The sequence below is a fragment of the Artemia sp. Qi Xiang Cuo genome, chromosome 9, assembly GCF_049724085.1.
Source record: "Artemia sp. Qi Xiang Cuo chromosome 9, ASM4972408v1, whole genome shotgun sequence".
NCBI classification, from domain to species: Eukaryota; Metazoa; Arthropoda; class Branchiopoda; order Anostraca; family Artemiidae; genus Artemia; species Artemia sp. Qi Xiang Cuo.
The window spans coordinates 12,918,316-12,932,168 of record NC_142802.1 but is presented as its reverse complement, the minus strand read 5'-3'; the positions used below and the strand labels follow the sequence as shown (position 1 = coordinate 12,932,168).

The 13,853-nt window shown below is 34.1% G+C and overlaps 1 protein-coding gene across 1 annotated transcript in view; it reads left to right on the top strand.

Moving 5' to 3' along the window:
• Positions 1 to 5,310: 5,310 nt before the first annotated feature.
• LOC148948323 (uncharacterized) overlaps positions 5,311 to 13,853 on the top strand; it is a 10,953-nt gene continuing 2,410 nt past the window's right edge. Inside the window, exons 1-3 of the mRNA XM_089094887.1 lie at positions 5,311 to 5,432; positions 8,896 to 9,125; positions 13,076 to 13,277. Of these exons, the coding sequence (XP_088951013.1) occupies positions 8,984 to 9,125; positions 13,076 to 13,277 (344 nt within the window). The 5' untranslated portion in view covers positions 5,311 to 5,432; positions 8,896 to 8,983. The remainder of the gene's footprint in view (positions 5,433 to 8,895; positions 9,126 to 13,075; positions 13,278 to 13,853) is intronic.

Below are 13,853 nucleotides of genomic sequence, written 5' to 3'. Positions count from 1 at the left end.
ATCATGACAAAACACAACTAAAATATTCCAACTCGTGCATTTCAACGAATGAAATCGAAAATGAACTTTGAAAAAATCAAGAGAATGTAACTGTTAAATGGTAAATCATGACAGAACACCACTTAAATAATTCAACTCTTGCATTTCAATGAAAGAAATTCAAAATGAACTTTGAAAAATTAAGAGAATGTAACTGCAACAAGGTAAACCAAGACAAAACACTACTGAAATATTCCAACTCATGCATTTCAACGAAAGAAATTCAAAATGAACTTTGAAAAATTAAGAGAATGTAACTGTGACAAGGTAAACCACGACGAAACACAACTGAAATAATCCAACTCTTGCATTTCAATGAAAGAAATTCAAAAGAACTTTCAAAAATCGAGAGAATGTAACTGTATCATGGTAAACCACGATAAAACACTACTGAAATATTCCAACTCTTGTTTTTCAACGAAAAAAAATTCAAAATGAACATTGAAAAATCAAGAGAATATAACTGCGACAAGGTTAACCATGACGAAACACTACTGAAATATTTCAACGGCCCTAGTCAATTACGTCATTATTTGTCCATTTATGGACTCCCGTGAAGACTTCCTGATAGGGTTCTACCGATTATGTAATAAGTTTTTCAGAAATCCATCTTTTCTAGTCGATTACGTCATTCTATGCCCATATATGGACCCCCGTCATGACCTTCTGATAGGGTTCTACCGATTATGTAATAAATTTCTCAGAAATCCATTTGCCCTAGTCGATTACGTCATTCTATGTCCATATATGGACCCCCGTCTTGACCTCCTGATAGGGTTCTACCGATTATGTAATCAATTTCTCAGAAATCCATTTGTCCTAGTCGATTACGTCATTCTATGCGCATAAATGGATTCCCGTCACGAGCTCCTGATAGGGTTCTATCGATTATGTAATCAATTTCTTGGGAATTCTCTCCCTTCGATTACGCAATCAATTTCTCGGAAATCCTCTCCCGTCGAGGGATTCTATGCCCATATATGGAGTCTCGTCACGTGCTCATGAGGTTAGGTTAGGTTACGCAATCAATTTCTCGGAAATCCATTTTCCCTCTCGAGTCCTAGATCAATATATCTCTTCCCCACCTTCCCCTTAGAAACAACAATTAATTCCCCTTTCTTGAATCAATACTTCCCCTTAGAAACAACAAATTAATTCCCCCTTCGTGAATCAATAATTCCCCTTAGAAACAACAAATTAATTCCCCTTTCTTGAATCAATAAGTCCCCTTAGAAACAACAAATTAATTCCCTTTCGTGACAAATCAATCAACCTTGACATCACCTGTCAGACATTAAACTTTGCCCGGAGACAATTCTCCATTTCTCGGAAACGTGTTCTCCCTGGGGATTCCATGCCCATATATGGTGCCCCGTCACGACTGACATCACAGGTGTTCTCCCTAGGGACTCTATGCCCATATAAGGAGTCCCGTCAGGACCTTTACCCCCCTTTCTACTTAGTTCCTTAATAAGGGAAGCCCATATAAACTTCGGAGAGGGCTCATTTCATTAAAAATTGAAAGTTTTTGTTCACTTTTTAAGAGTCAAAAGTAATCGTAGGGCGGCTAGCCTCCCCTTCACACTCCAATTTATTGGTTTTCCCAGAGGCACTTCATATAGAAGGGGTCGCCATATAAACTTCAAAGGGGGCTCATTCGATTGGAAATCGAGAGTTCTAGTGCCCTTTTTGAAATTCAGAAGTGATCGGAGGGCAACTACCTCCCCCCCCAAGCCTTCGTTCCCCAAATATATCTGATAAAAAATTTGAGGTAGCCATTTTGTTTAAAATAGTTCAATGGTCATACATTAAAAATTCCTTTACGTAGGATCATTTTGTTAAAAATAGTTCAAAGGTCCGATAAAAAAAATCCTGTGTTGGCGCAAACTCCCAGGGCCCGGGGCATGCGTTGTAAGTATCGCTCTGGGGGATATATGGTTCTTAAGGAAGGTATTTTAGTATAAGCTTCGGAGATGGCTCATTTGATTGGAAATTGAAAGTTCTAGTCCATTTTTAAAGAGTCAAAAGATATCGGAGGGCAATTAGCCCCCCCCTACATGTCATTTTTTCCTCAAACCCATTTGATAAGAACTTTGAGATAGCCATTTTTTTTTAAACAGTTCAAATGTCATATAATGAAAACTCCGGGGTCGAAACAACCCTTTAGGGCCCGGAGGCAGGCGTTGTAAGTAATGAGACTGGGGGCATATATAGTTCTTATGGAAAGGATGCTCGTATAAACTTCGGAGAGGGCTGATGTGATTGGAAATTGAAAGTTCTTTTTCATGTTAGGTTCTCGTTAATATTCAAGAGACATCAGAGGGCAACTAGCCCCCCCCCTCTCCACACCCTATTTTCCTCAAACCCATCCAATTAGAACTTTGAGAGAGCCATATTTTTCAAAAGTGTTCAAAGATCATACAGCGAAAACTCCAGGGTCGACACAATGCTAAAGGGCCCGGGGTAGGCGTTGTAAACCATGTCTGGGGGGCATATATAGCTGTTGTGGAAGGGATGCTCGTATAAACTTCAGAGAGGGCTCGTTTGATTGGAAATTGAAAGTTCTAGTTCAGTTTCTAAGGGTAAAAAGAGATAAGAGTGCAATTATCCCCCTGCCCCTTTTCCCCCACATGCATCCATTGAAAAATTTTAGATAGCCATTTTGTTAAAAATAGTTCAAAGGTCAGATAAAAAAAACTCCGGTATGGACAGAACCACCCAGGGCCCGGCTGCAGGCGTTGCAAGTTATGCCCTGGGAGCATATATGGTTCTTATGGAAGGAATACTCGTATAAACTTCAGAGAGGGGTGATTTGAATGGAAATTGAAAGTTATAGTTCAATTTTTAAGAGTTAAAGAGATCAGAGGGCCCCTAGCACCCCCCCCCCCACGCCTTTTTTCACCAAACCCATCCAATACAAGCTTTGAGATAGCCATTTTTAAAATCAGGTCAAAGGTCAGATAACAAAAACCTCGGTGTCGACACAACCCCCCAGGGCCGGGGGAGGGGGCAGAAATTGTAAGCTATGTCCTGGGGCCGTGTATGGTTCTTATGAAAAGGGACTCGTATAAACTTCAGAGAGGGTTCATTTGAATGGAAATTAAAAGTTCTGTTTCATTTTCTCAGATTAAAAAATCAGAGGGCAACTAGCCCCTCCCGTTCTCCACGCCTTTGGGTTTACCGGATGTATAAACCCATCTGGTATAAATTTGAGGTGACAATTTTGTTAAAAACAGTTCAAACATGAGATATTAAAACTCAAGGGTCGACAAAACCCCCAGGGCGAAGGGACAGGCGTTGTAAGTTATACTCTGGGGGTATATATGGTTCTTATGGGAGGGGTTCTCGTATAAACATCAGAGAGGGCTCATTTGATGTAAATAGAAAGTTCTAGTTCACTTTTAAAGAGTCGAAAGAGACCGAAGGGCAAATAGCCCCTCCCAGCCACGCCCTATTTTCCCCAAACCCATCCGATAAAAATGTTGCGATAGCCATTTTGTTAAAAATAGTTCAAACATCAGATAATAAAAACTCCGAGGTTGACACATACCCATTTTTTCTTTTTGATATTGTTACTTTGATACCAGTTTTGATACTTTGATGAACATTTGATTTTTGTTTTAAGTTTGATTTTGAAATAAGAAATTTTTAAAAACTTGAAACTTTTTGCAATCAAAAACGAAAAAAAGATTAAATAAAAAAAAACTTTCTGAAAAAATAAGTTTTTGAAAGAAAAGTAAAGGCCATTTTAAACACATGTTAAAATTCAAACTCAAAACGACCATAAATTACTGTTAAAGAATAAATGAAACCCAAAACGAACAGAAATTAATCATAGCAAATAACATACAACAAGTAATAATATAAATGAATAAATAGATCTTAAAGCGATTAATGCTTCGATTGAATATGAAAATCAAGCCTAAAACGAAAAAAAATATTTTGCTATTGAAATAAAAAAAACGAAAAGAAATTAAATAAACAATCAATGCAAACAAACATACAAAAGACACTAATGTAAATGAATAAATAAATCTTAAAACGAGTAAAACTTAAATTGAATATGCAAATTAAGCTTGAAACCAACAAAAGTCACTACAAACAAGAGTTTGGGTATCGCCTCTTTTTTCAGCGTAAAAGTCTAAAATCTACTACTTCATTGGCGCTTTACTGAAAACTATATGCGTCTTGAACAGTATTGTTAATTATAGACAACATCAAATTGAATATTTCACAAATAATGATGTGAATTGTTAAAAGATCCTTCAGTTCAAAAATTTATTTCATTGTAATTGTATTTTATTTTCAATGCTGTAGGACTGGAAAAGAAAATATTTGTTTTATAATTCGTCTTCAGTTAAGCGCCAATGACGCATTAGGCTTTTGATTTTTAGTTACAGCTAAGGAAGGGGACAGTATCCAAACTCTTGTTTGTAGTGAAACTATATTCGTCTTGAACAACTTTAGAAAGAACTAATAAATTAAACTGAATATTTGCTGTATGATGATATTAATTGCTGAAAGCTCATCAGTTCATACATTTTCTAAAATTTTAATGTTTATTTTCAATATTAAGTACTAAAGAAAATATTTGTAATAAAATTGGTTTTCAGTAAAGCGCCAATGACGCAGTAGGTCTTACACTTTTACACTGAGGGAAAGAAGTGATACCCAAACTCTTGTTTGTAGTGATTTTTGTTCGTTTCAAGCTTGATTTGCATATTCAATTTAAGTTTCACTCGTTTTAAGATTTATTTATTCACTTAAATTGATATCTATTGTATGTTTGTTTGCATTGATTGTTTATTTAATTTCTGTTCGTTTTTATACTTCAATAGCAAAACATTTTGTTTCGTTTTAAGCTTGATTTTCATATTCGATCCAAGCATTACTCGCTTTAAGATCTATTTATTCATTTATATTATTACTTGTTGTATGTTATTTTGTCATTTATTCTTTAATAGTAATTTCTGGTCGTTTTGAGTTTGAATTTTAACTTGTATTTGTATCTGCTGAGCTTAAGTTTAAAATGGCCTTTACTTTTCTTGAAAAACTTATTTTTCGGAATTTTTTTTTTAATCAATTGAAAAAAACATTTGTCTTTCAGCCTCAGCATCTTAGAAAGTAACAAGATTGTCTTAAACAAATCGTAAATGATTTCTATTTGACTTTTGTTTTTTGTTTCGTCTTAATCCCGATTTCATAGGTTTTTTGGATCTTCATAAAATCTTATTTAATGGGGTGTCGTAGTTTGTTCGCCAAGGTTAAATATTTTACTCCGCCAGAAAACTGACATTCTGGATCCGCATTGCTCTAGTTAGAATAGAATTCCGACGCGGAAACATGCACTTGACATGGCCGCTCGGATGTCGTTGATTGCTATTTTCTTATCAGTGAGTCTTAGTTTTATTTATTTATTTTATGTGCCTTAGGCTAATTGCAGTTATGAGTGTAGCCAAAAAATAATGCTGAAACATGGGCACTCAGAGAATAAGGATAATTTTAGGAGCAAATATGATTAATTATTTTCCAAACAAGACTATGATCATTGTTGTTCAAACCCAATCGATATTTTGATCTTGAATGATTTGTCAAACAAGACTATGATCCTTGTTGTTCGAACCCAATCGATATTTATCATGAAAGAATGGGTCTGGTGTCTCCTCTTTATATTTATATACAACATGCCTAGAATATTCCTGCAAAAAAACGTAAGGCATCCAGAGCAAGGGAGGATATACCAATTTTGGGGTTCGTAAGTGTCTTTCTCTCTCTTTTGTTCTCCCTCTCCATCTCTTTTGCTCTGTCATTCTCTCCTTTGCCTACTCCCCCCCTCTCTCTCTCTCCTCTCTCTCTGTCTCTCTCTCTCTGTCTCTCGTCTCTCTCTCTGTCTCTCTCTCTCTCTCTCTCTCTCTCTCTCTCTCTCTCTCTCTCTCTCTCTCTCTCTCTCTCTCTCTCTCTCTCTCTCTCTCTCTCTCTCTCTCTCTCTCTCTCTCTCTCTCTCTCTCTCTCGCTCTTCCTCTGACTGAAGAGGGTTGGACTGATGGATAGGACCAAGAATGGGGAAGAATTGAAACGATAGCCAACGTTTCGACCTCATATGGCTTAACCCTGCAATAAGTTTGTATCAGTAGTTGTAGCATAACATGAGATAAAAGACGTCTTGGGTATGATAGAGTTTCAAAAAAAAAACTATCTTAGCTAATTCTAGGAGTAAAGTTCAGGAAAGGGGCTCTACTACATAGCCCTTACGCCGGTAAGGCCGGTAAGGTTCCCAGATTAAGGTGATATGTTAGTATAAAAATCAATTTAAATCTTCGAGGTTTCTGGCTCTACTACATAGCCCTTATTGGCTCTACTACATAGCCCTTACGCCGGTAAGGCCGGTAAGGTTCCCAGATTAAGGTGATATGTTAGTATAAAAACCAATTTAAATCTTTGAGGTTTCTGGAGAGGTAGGAGAGGTAGTGTCGTACTCATGTCGTTTAGCATTGCGACGAGCTTGCAGTAATTTTTCAAAAAGCATAAAGGTGCTGGATTTTTTATGGCGAGCACCTTCGAGCCAGAATTTGTTTGTTTAAGATGGCTTTACTGGTGATGTAACTCCAAACTATTCACTGCCAAAATTCTTTAGTTGATGCTTGTTTACATTAGAACGACCTAAGTTTGGGTATCAATTAATATTTAGAACAAAAAAGAGCTAATAAACAAATTTGTTTGCGTAACATAATTGACCCTTGAAGCTTAAAATTTTGTCTTATTGCAATATAAAAACTAAGCTATCAAATATTACCAAGTTGTGCTTTTGATGCCGAATGTGATTCCGAATTTTAATGCAAAATTTGATGCCGAATTTCGAAATTTTAGTTTGGCTCCTTATTCGAAGTGTCTTAGAAGCGAAACAGTTGAAAACTTTGAAGACAGTTTTAAAATCCGGGTATTACGGCAAAGACCCTATGTTATATACAGGATTCCTTTATTTTAAACAGTAGATAAGAAAACTAGCATAAAATTAAACATCAAATGAACATTTAAAACGAATAAAATATTCAGTTATTACAATAATAGTTGCAAAATCAAAGCACTTTGAGTGTTTTTAGAGTTTCAACTAATCACGTTTTTATTTTACTCTTTCGCATCGTACCCGAAAATTTCTTCTGCATTGTTCTTGCATAATCTATGTATTTTAATTCTACAGTAAGTTGAAAACCACATTTTTGCATGGAAATTATTGGTGTGTTATCCTTTTGTTTTGTTTTGTTTTTCTTCATCAGTAGCGGGGTAATGGAGCTTCATAGAGAGCTGTTTAAGGGCTCATTCGAAAGAAAATTACTATATCTACGTTCTTTTTTAAGTACCATATTCTTACAATGTAAATCAAGCGGAAACACTTGCTATAATTTTCCCCTGATGTTTTGTTCCTGATGTAATTTTAAGGATACTTTTTTTTTCTTTTAACTATTTTTTTTATTCGAGTGCGATGGGTTACCTTTTAAAATTAAATTCCGTGACAAATATTGATATTTTGATTAGAAATTTGTGTTATTATTATCTCTAGAGTCGAATGGGAAGTAAGCAAAAACACTTGTTACAATTTTCCCTCGCCTCTCGTGCTGCAACTCTAAGGATACTTAGTTTTTTGCTTCATTTTTTATATTTTAAGGATTGGACTTTATCATTTAGGTAGGCCGCTAGGATTGCCTTTTAAAATTAAATTTGGTAACAAATAATAATATTTGGTTTGAATTCCTTATTATGACTATTATAAACAAATCTAAAGTATAAGGGAAAATATTTTATTACAATTTCCCCCTAATGTATGACTTTTTTGCTGCAAATTTGTGAATATATTGGGTGTGTAATTTCTTTTTTTCTTTTTCTTTCAAAGGATGCTTTATTATTATTCAGGTAGGAGGCAATGACTACCTTAACCATCACTCTAATGTATGGGTTCTTGCGTTGCAACTTTAAGGATACTTTTTTTTATTGTTGTTTGTTTGTTTTTTTGTACTTTTTCTTTTAAGGATTGTTTCTTATTATTGAGTCACGGTGTGGCGGATTGCCTTATAAGTTTAAATTTGGTGACAAATAGTAATATTTTGATCTAAAATGTCAAGCTTTCAAAATCAAATATACTGACAAATATGTGAAATTTGCTATTATAATTAACAAACGTAGAATTTCAAAATGCTTGTTAAAGCTGGCCTCCTGATGTATGTCCTCTTGAGCTACAACTTTAAGGATTTTTTTTTTTCAAGGATTGTTGTTTTATTTTTATTGAGTTATTATGTGGTGGATTACCTTATAAATTCAAAGTTGATCGCAAATAATAATATTTTGAACTAAAATGTTATTACGTTCTCTCTCTGATGAATGGCCTCTTTTGCTGCAATCTTAAGGATTTTTTTCATATGTTTTTCTTTTAAAAAATGTTCTTTATTTTTCAAGTAGTAGGCCTATACAATTGATTATATTTCAATATTAAATTTACTGACAAATATGTGAAAGTTATTATTATAACTAACATAGAGTTTCAAAATTACTTGTTACCGCTATCTTCCTGATGCATGGCCTTTTGTGCTGCAATTCAGGTAGGATACGATGGATTACCTAATCAAAATTATTTTTGGTGGAAAAAAAAATAATATTTTTATCTATTAGGCGTGTTATTATTATTATTGTTATTATTATTATTATTATCATTATTATTGTTATTATTATTATTAATATTGTTATTATTATTATTATCATTATTAAAAAATTCAAAGTAAGCAACAATGTTTGTTACAATTCCTCCCTGATGTATGGCCATTTCTGTTGCAACTATAAGCATGTTCTTTTTATGAACTTTTTCAGGTAGGATGCGATGAATTGCCTTTCAAAATTATACTTGATGACGAATAAAAATATTTTGATCTGAAATTCTTGTATAACTAATAGAAAAATGTCAAAAATGGTGACTTGTTGGAGTGTCATTGTTCTTATTGGATTGACTGTTGTTAGCAGCCAAAACCGAGTGCTTGATCCTCTGTCAGCCATGAAGGATGACATTTCTAGGATTAAAGTCACAATGGAGAGTGTTGAAGGTATGTTGGATAGTTTGACAGATTCTGTAATGACATTTATTAAGATATTTAAAAAAATTATAATTGTAGATGGGGATTCGAATGGCCCCGGCTTTAAATCTGCCAGCCTTATGAAAAATTTTAAACCTAAACCTAACCTGGCAAAGAAGAGGTTTTTTTTGTCTGTGGGTGGAAAAGTATACATTTACTACATTGTTTTTTTAGCAAAAAAGAAATTATATTGCTCAATGACCATTTATTAGCATAAATCCTCATTACCACCACCTAACCCCCTCCCTCGGCCACTTGTATGGAAGGTGTGGTTGTAGAAACTCGAGAGGGGGCTCATTTTAGTGGAATTTTGTAGCTCTGGTGCCCTTTTTTTAAGGTAATAGAGTTATTGTAGGGAAACCCACCCCCCTCTCGTGCCCATTTTTTATACTCGGCTCCCATAGTCTCCCAATACATCTCATCAAAACTTTAATAGAGCAGTTATGTTATGAATATTTTAAAGGTCCAACAAGCATGCCTCCTGATATGCCATGATCCCCACAAACCGTGGGGCAATGGCCGTAGAATATGCAAATGGATAATTTGCATAGTTTATGTTTTTTTGCAAAATTTACGTAAACGCAAATTTGCATAATTTACTGAAACGTTTTATAGGGTTAATAACTACAATCTTGGATGTTGAGTGGCTCAAAACCTTCAGGAATCATTTTCTGGTCAAGAGTCTTGTCGTATGGTGGGAGAGGGCACCTGTTGAAACAGGGCTCTTGTCGTATGGTGAGACAGGGCTCTTATCCTAGATTGTAATACAATACTACATGTATTATTTTCTATTGGGAAGTATACAGACATTTTTCGGAGTTAAGGATCTTGTGCGTGGGGTGGGTTTCCATGGGAAGCGGAATTTCCGGTGCGTGAACTTTTCAGGGGAAATTTTAGACTAGGAGGATTTGACAGAATTCATCTAAGAAATTATTTTGTTTGTCTTACTTCCCTTTACCAGCTCAATTTTGCATGTGGAGATCTTCCGGGGGATTCTCCGGGAGAAATTTTCACCGTGTTTGGATTTCCGGAAAATAATTTTCACGTAAGGGGGGATTTCTGGAGTGATTGGAAAAACGATTAGAACTTAAGGTCTTTTTCAGGTGAAAGTATGCTAAGGAGAATTTTTAGGCTGAATCTTCCGCAGGAAATTCTATGGAGGGGGATTTTCAGTGAGTTTGGAATTGTCCCGAGGAAATTTTACGGCGAGAGGGTGTATTTTACGTGGGAGGAACATTCCAATGAGGATTTTCCCCGTGAAGAGAAGGATTTTATTCATGGAGGGTGGTCCAAATTTATCATCACTATTTGAAAAACTATCAGATATTAAGTAAAAGAAAACAAGTTTTTTCGTATATGAAAGGGTTGCCCCCTCCCCAATACCTTGTTCTTTACGCTAATGCTTGACTGTTTGTACCAATTTTTTAAGAACGATCCCTGAAACACAAGGGTCCTTTAATAAGAATAAGAAGATTTTTAAAAGTGCAAAGAACTTTAGCGTTTGAGCAAAGTATTGAGGAGACGGGCAACCCTTCCATATACGGAATAGTGTTTGTTCGTTTTGAGTTTTAATGATGCTCCTTACTTTCAGTTGGAAAATCTTGTTTTTTATTTAATTATAAATCAAATATCTATTTTGAGTATGGTTAAACACTTGGCTAAATGGTTAAGTTTGGCTAAAAGCAGTTTTTTTAATAGGGTGCAGTTAACCCAAATTATATAATAACACCCTCAACTTGTAGTATTCTTTCCAAAGTGGAAAATCAATACCTGTATTTCGAATCGCTATACGCTTGCCTAAATACTCAGGTTTGGCTAAACACAATTATTATTATATATATATATATATATATATATATATATATATATATATATATATATATATATATATATATATATATATATATATATATATATATATATATATATATATATATATATATATATATATATATATATATATATATATAAAAAAATATATATATATATATATATATATATATATATATATATATATATATATATATATATATACATATATAACATAACAGTTTAGAAACAAATTTGGGCTATATATTTGCACATTAGGGGGGGGGGGTAAAGCATAGCATATATTAAATATGTAACCTAACATAGGTACCTCCCCCCACCTAAACCCAAAAAAACGACAGTTTAAATATTGTATACGCAATAAGAAATCACGCTTTGCGATCCATTTATCTAGGAAATACCCGTTTGTCTGGTTTCCTGTAGTATTTCCTTGTACAGTATATAGCGGTGGGAGAGATATAATGCACAAGTACCTATATATATATATATATATATATATATATATATATATATATATATATATATATATATATATATATATATATATATATATATATATATATATATATATATATATATATATATATATATATATATATATATATATATATATATAAATTGGTGTATTTGACCACAAATATTGAATATCCTCAACTTATAGTCTTTTCAAATTTGTAAACTAAATGTTTATTTTGTAAAGGGTTAAACACTTGGCTAAATGGCTAAGTTTGGCTAACAACATTTTTTTTTTATAGTGTAATTTACCCAAAAGTTAAACACTCCTGATTTATAGTGCTCTTCCAAGATTGTAAAACCAATGCATCTATTATAAATGGCTAAAAACAATTATTTTTGTATATGGTCTAGCTAATCCAAATATTGAGCACCCTCAGCTTGTAGTATTGTTTCAAAAATCTAAATCAAATGCCTGTTTGTGTATGGTTAAACACTTGGCTAAATGGTTAAGTTTGTTTAATTACTGTTATTTTATTGAAACGATGCAGTTGGCCAAAAATATGGAACACTGGACTTCTACTATTCTTTAAAGATTGTAAATCAAATGCTTGTTTTGTAGCTGTTCTCATGTTTGACAACATTTCTTTCTCAGATGCTTTTAAATAATGTATCCAAACTTTTCCATATGTCAAAGCTAATTATCTCAGATCTTTTATCACTTGGCACCCAAGAAACTCATTTAATCATGCTAAAGTAATTAAAGTGACGTATTTCCACGCAGAAACCATTATAAGTGTTTATAGGCTTTTGGGGAGGAAAATCATTGCATAAAAATACATTCTATTTGCAAAATATAAACGAAACGTCATTTACAAACCGTTGCCGGTTATAGCGTTAACTTTCGATTCATTCGAAACTTTCGATTATGTATTAATTTTTATTTATTCTTTCCAGTTTGATACGTCTTTTTACTACATTTTATTATTTCTAGGTGTAATTTATTTTTTCGCTAATGGTTGCTTTTTGTTTTATTGATTTTAATTTTCTTTATGTACAGCTTTATATGTCATTGTGTCAATTTGGATAATTTTGATCGTTTGGTTTGGAATGGGGGTCAATGATGTGACCTAGTAAGCTCAGCCAGAGTCGACCCAGCTTTATATGTTTACCTGGAGAAATTTGGGGGGGGGGGTGAATAAGGGAAGCGTCGGATGATTTGTCCCCAACCACGCATTGCACTCACGGCCAAAGGCACTGAATCAGAAGATCAGTACCAGCGCAACGCAGACCTTTAGTCAGCATGGGAAAACGTTTTTTTTTACCTTTATTTTTGAATTCATGAATCTGATACTTCAAGCTCATCTTTCGGTCTGTTAGTTCTTTAAGTGTATTTATATTTTATTTCATTTATATTCCAAGGTTTATTCGTCATATTTCCTATGTGCCATGTACCTCATTTGGAAAACTGTGTAAAGCTTTACTTCAAATGTGGTTGTCGTTAGTTCTAAGGAAATCTAGGTTTAAAATTCTGTTGGTGTAAGATTAAGTGGGTGCAAAGATATGTCCTTACTGTTTAATTGTCGTTGTTTTACTGATTTATGTTGTTTATTTTCCTACCTTTCGTTTCTTTTCAGAAAACTTGGAAAAATTCAATTCACTATATATAAACAAGCTAGAGAACAGAGTGGTTGCAGTGGCCAACTCCCTTGGTCATATTGACAGTAACATAAAGAATTTACAGGAACGTGCCCATGTATGGGACACATTTCAGTTACACGTGTCTGCCTGGAATGAACAAATTAAAGCTGTTGATAAGAAACTAGACCTATTGAACAGGTATGCCAAGATTTCTTATGTATATCAAATACTAGATTAAAAAGGTTGCTCCTTAGATCCTAATCAGGTTTTGGCAAGATTATTTTTGGTCAAGAATGTCATTATACAGCAAAGTATAATCGTCTACTGAACAAGTACAGTCAAAACTCTCCAAAAGTGACCCCGCGTACCTCAGCGCCTCTAGAGGGAAAATGTTGTACTACTTGATCGCTCCGAGCCAATAAATTAAATTTAATACAGCTTTTACGGAACAAGTATAATCACCTACGGAACTTGTGATTTAGTCGCCAGGTTCGCATAGGTATGGAATCGTCTCCGGAGACGCAGACAAAGGATCACTTTTTTGTGTGGAGAGGATAGGTTTTGTCAGCACTTGTTCAGTATGTGTTTATACTTTGTTATACAGTGAACTCTTGGAAACTTTGGAATGTACTTGTCTGTTAAACGGAACGTACTCAAGTAGTGAAGTTCGGTTAATCCTAATGAAATATGCCAAACATGATAATAAAATAATACTTTAGAAAACAAAATTATGGAAACTACTGTGGAAAGCAGGCCGCGCAGAAGGCATTATAG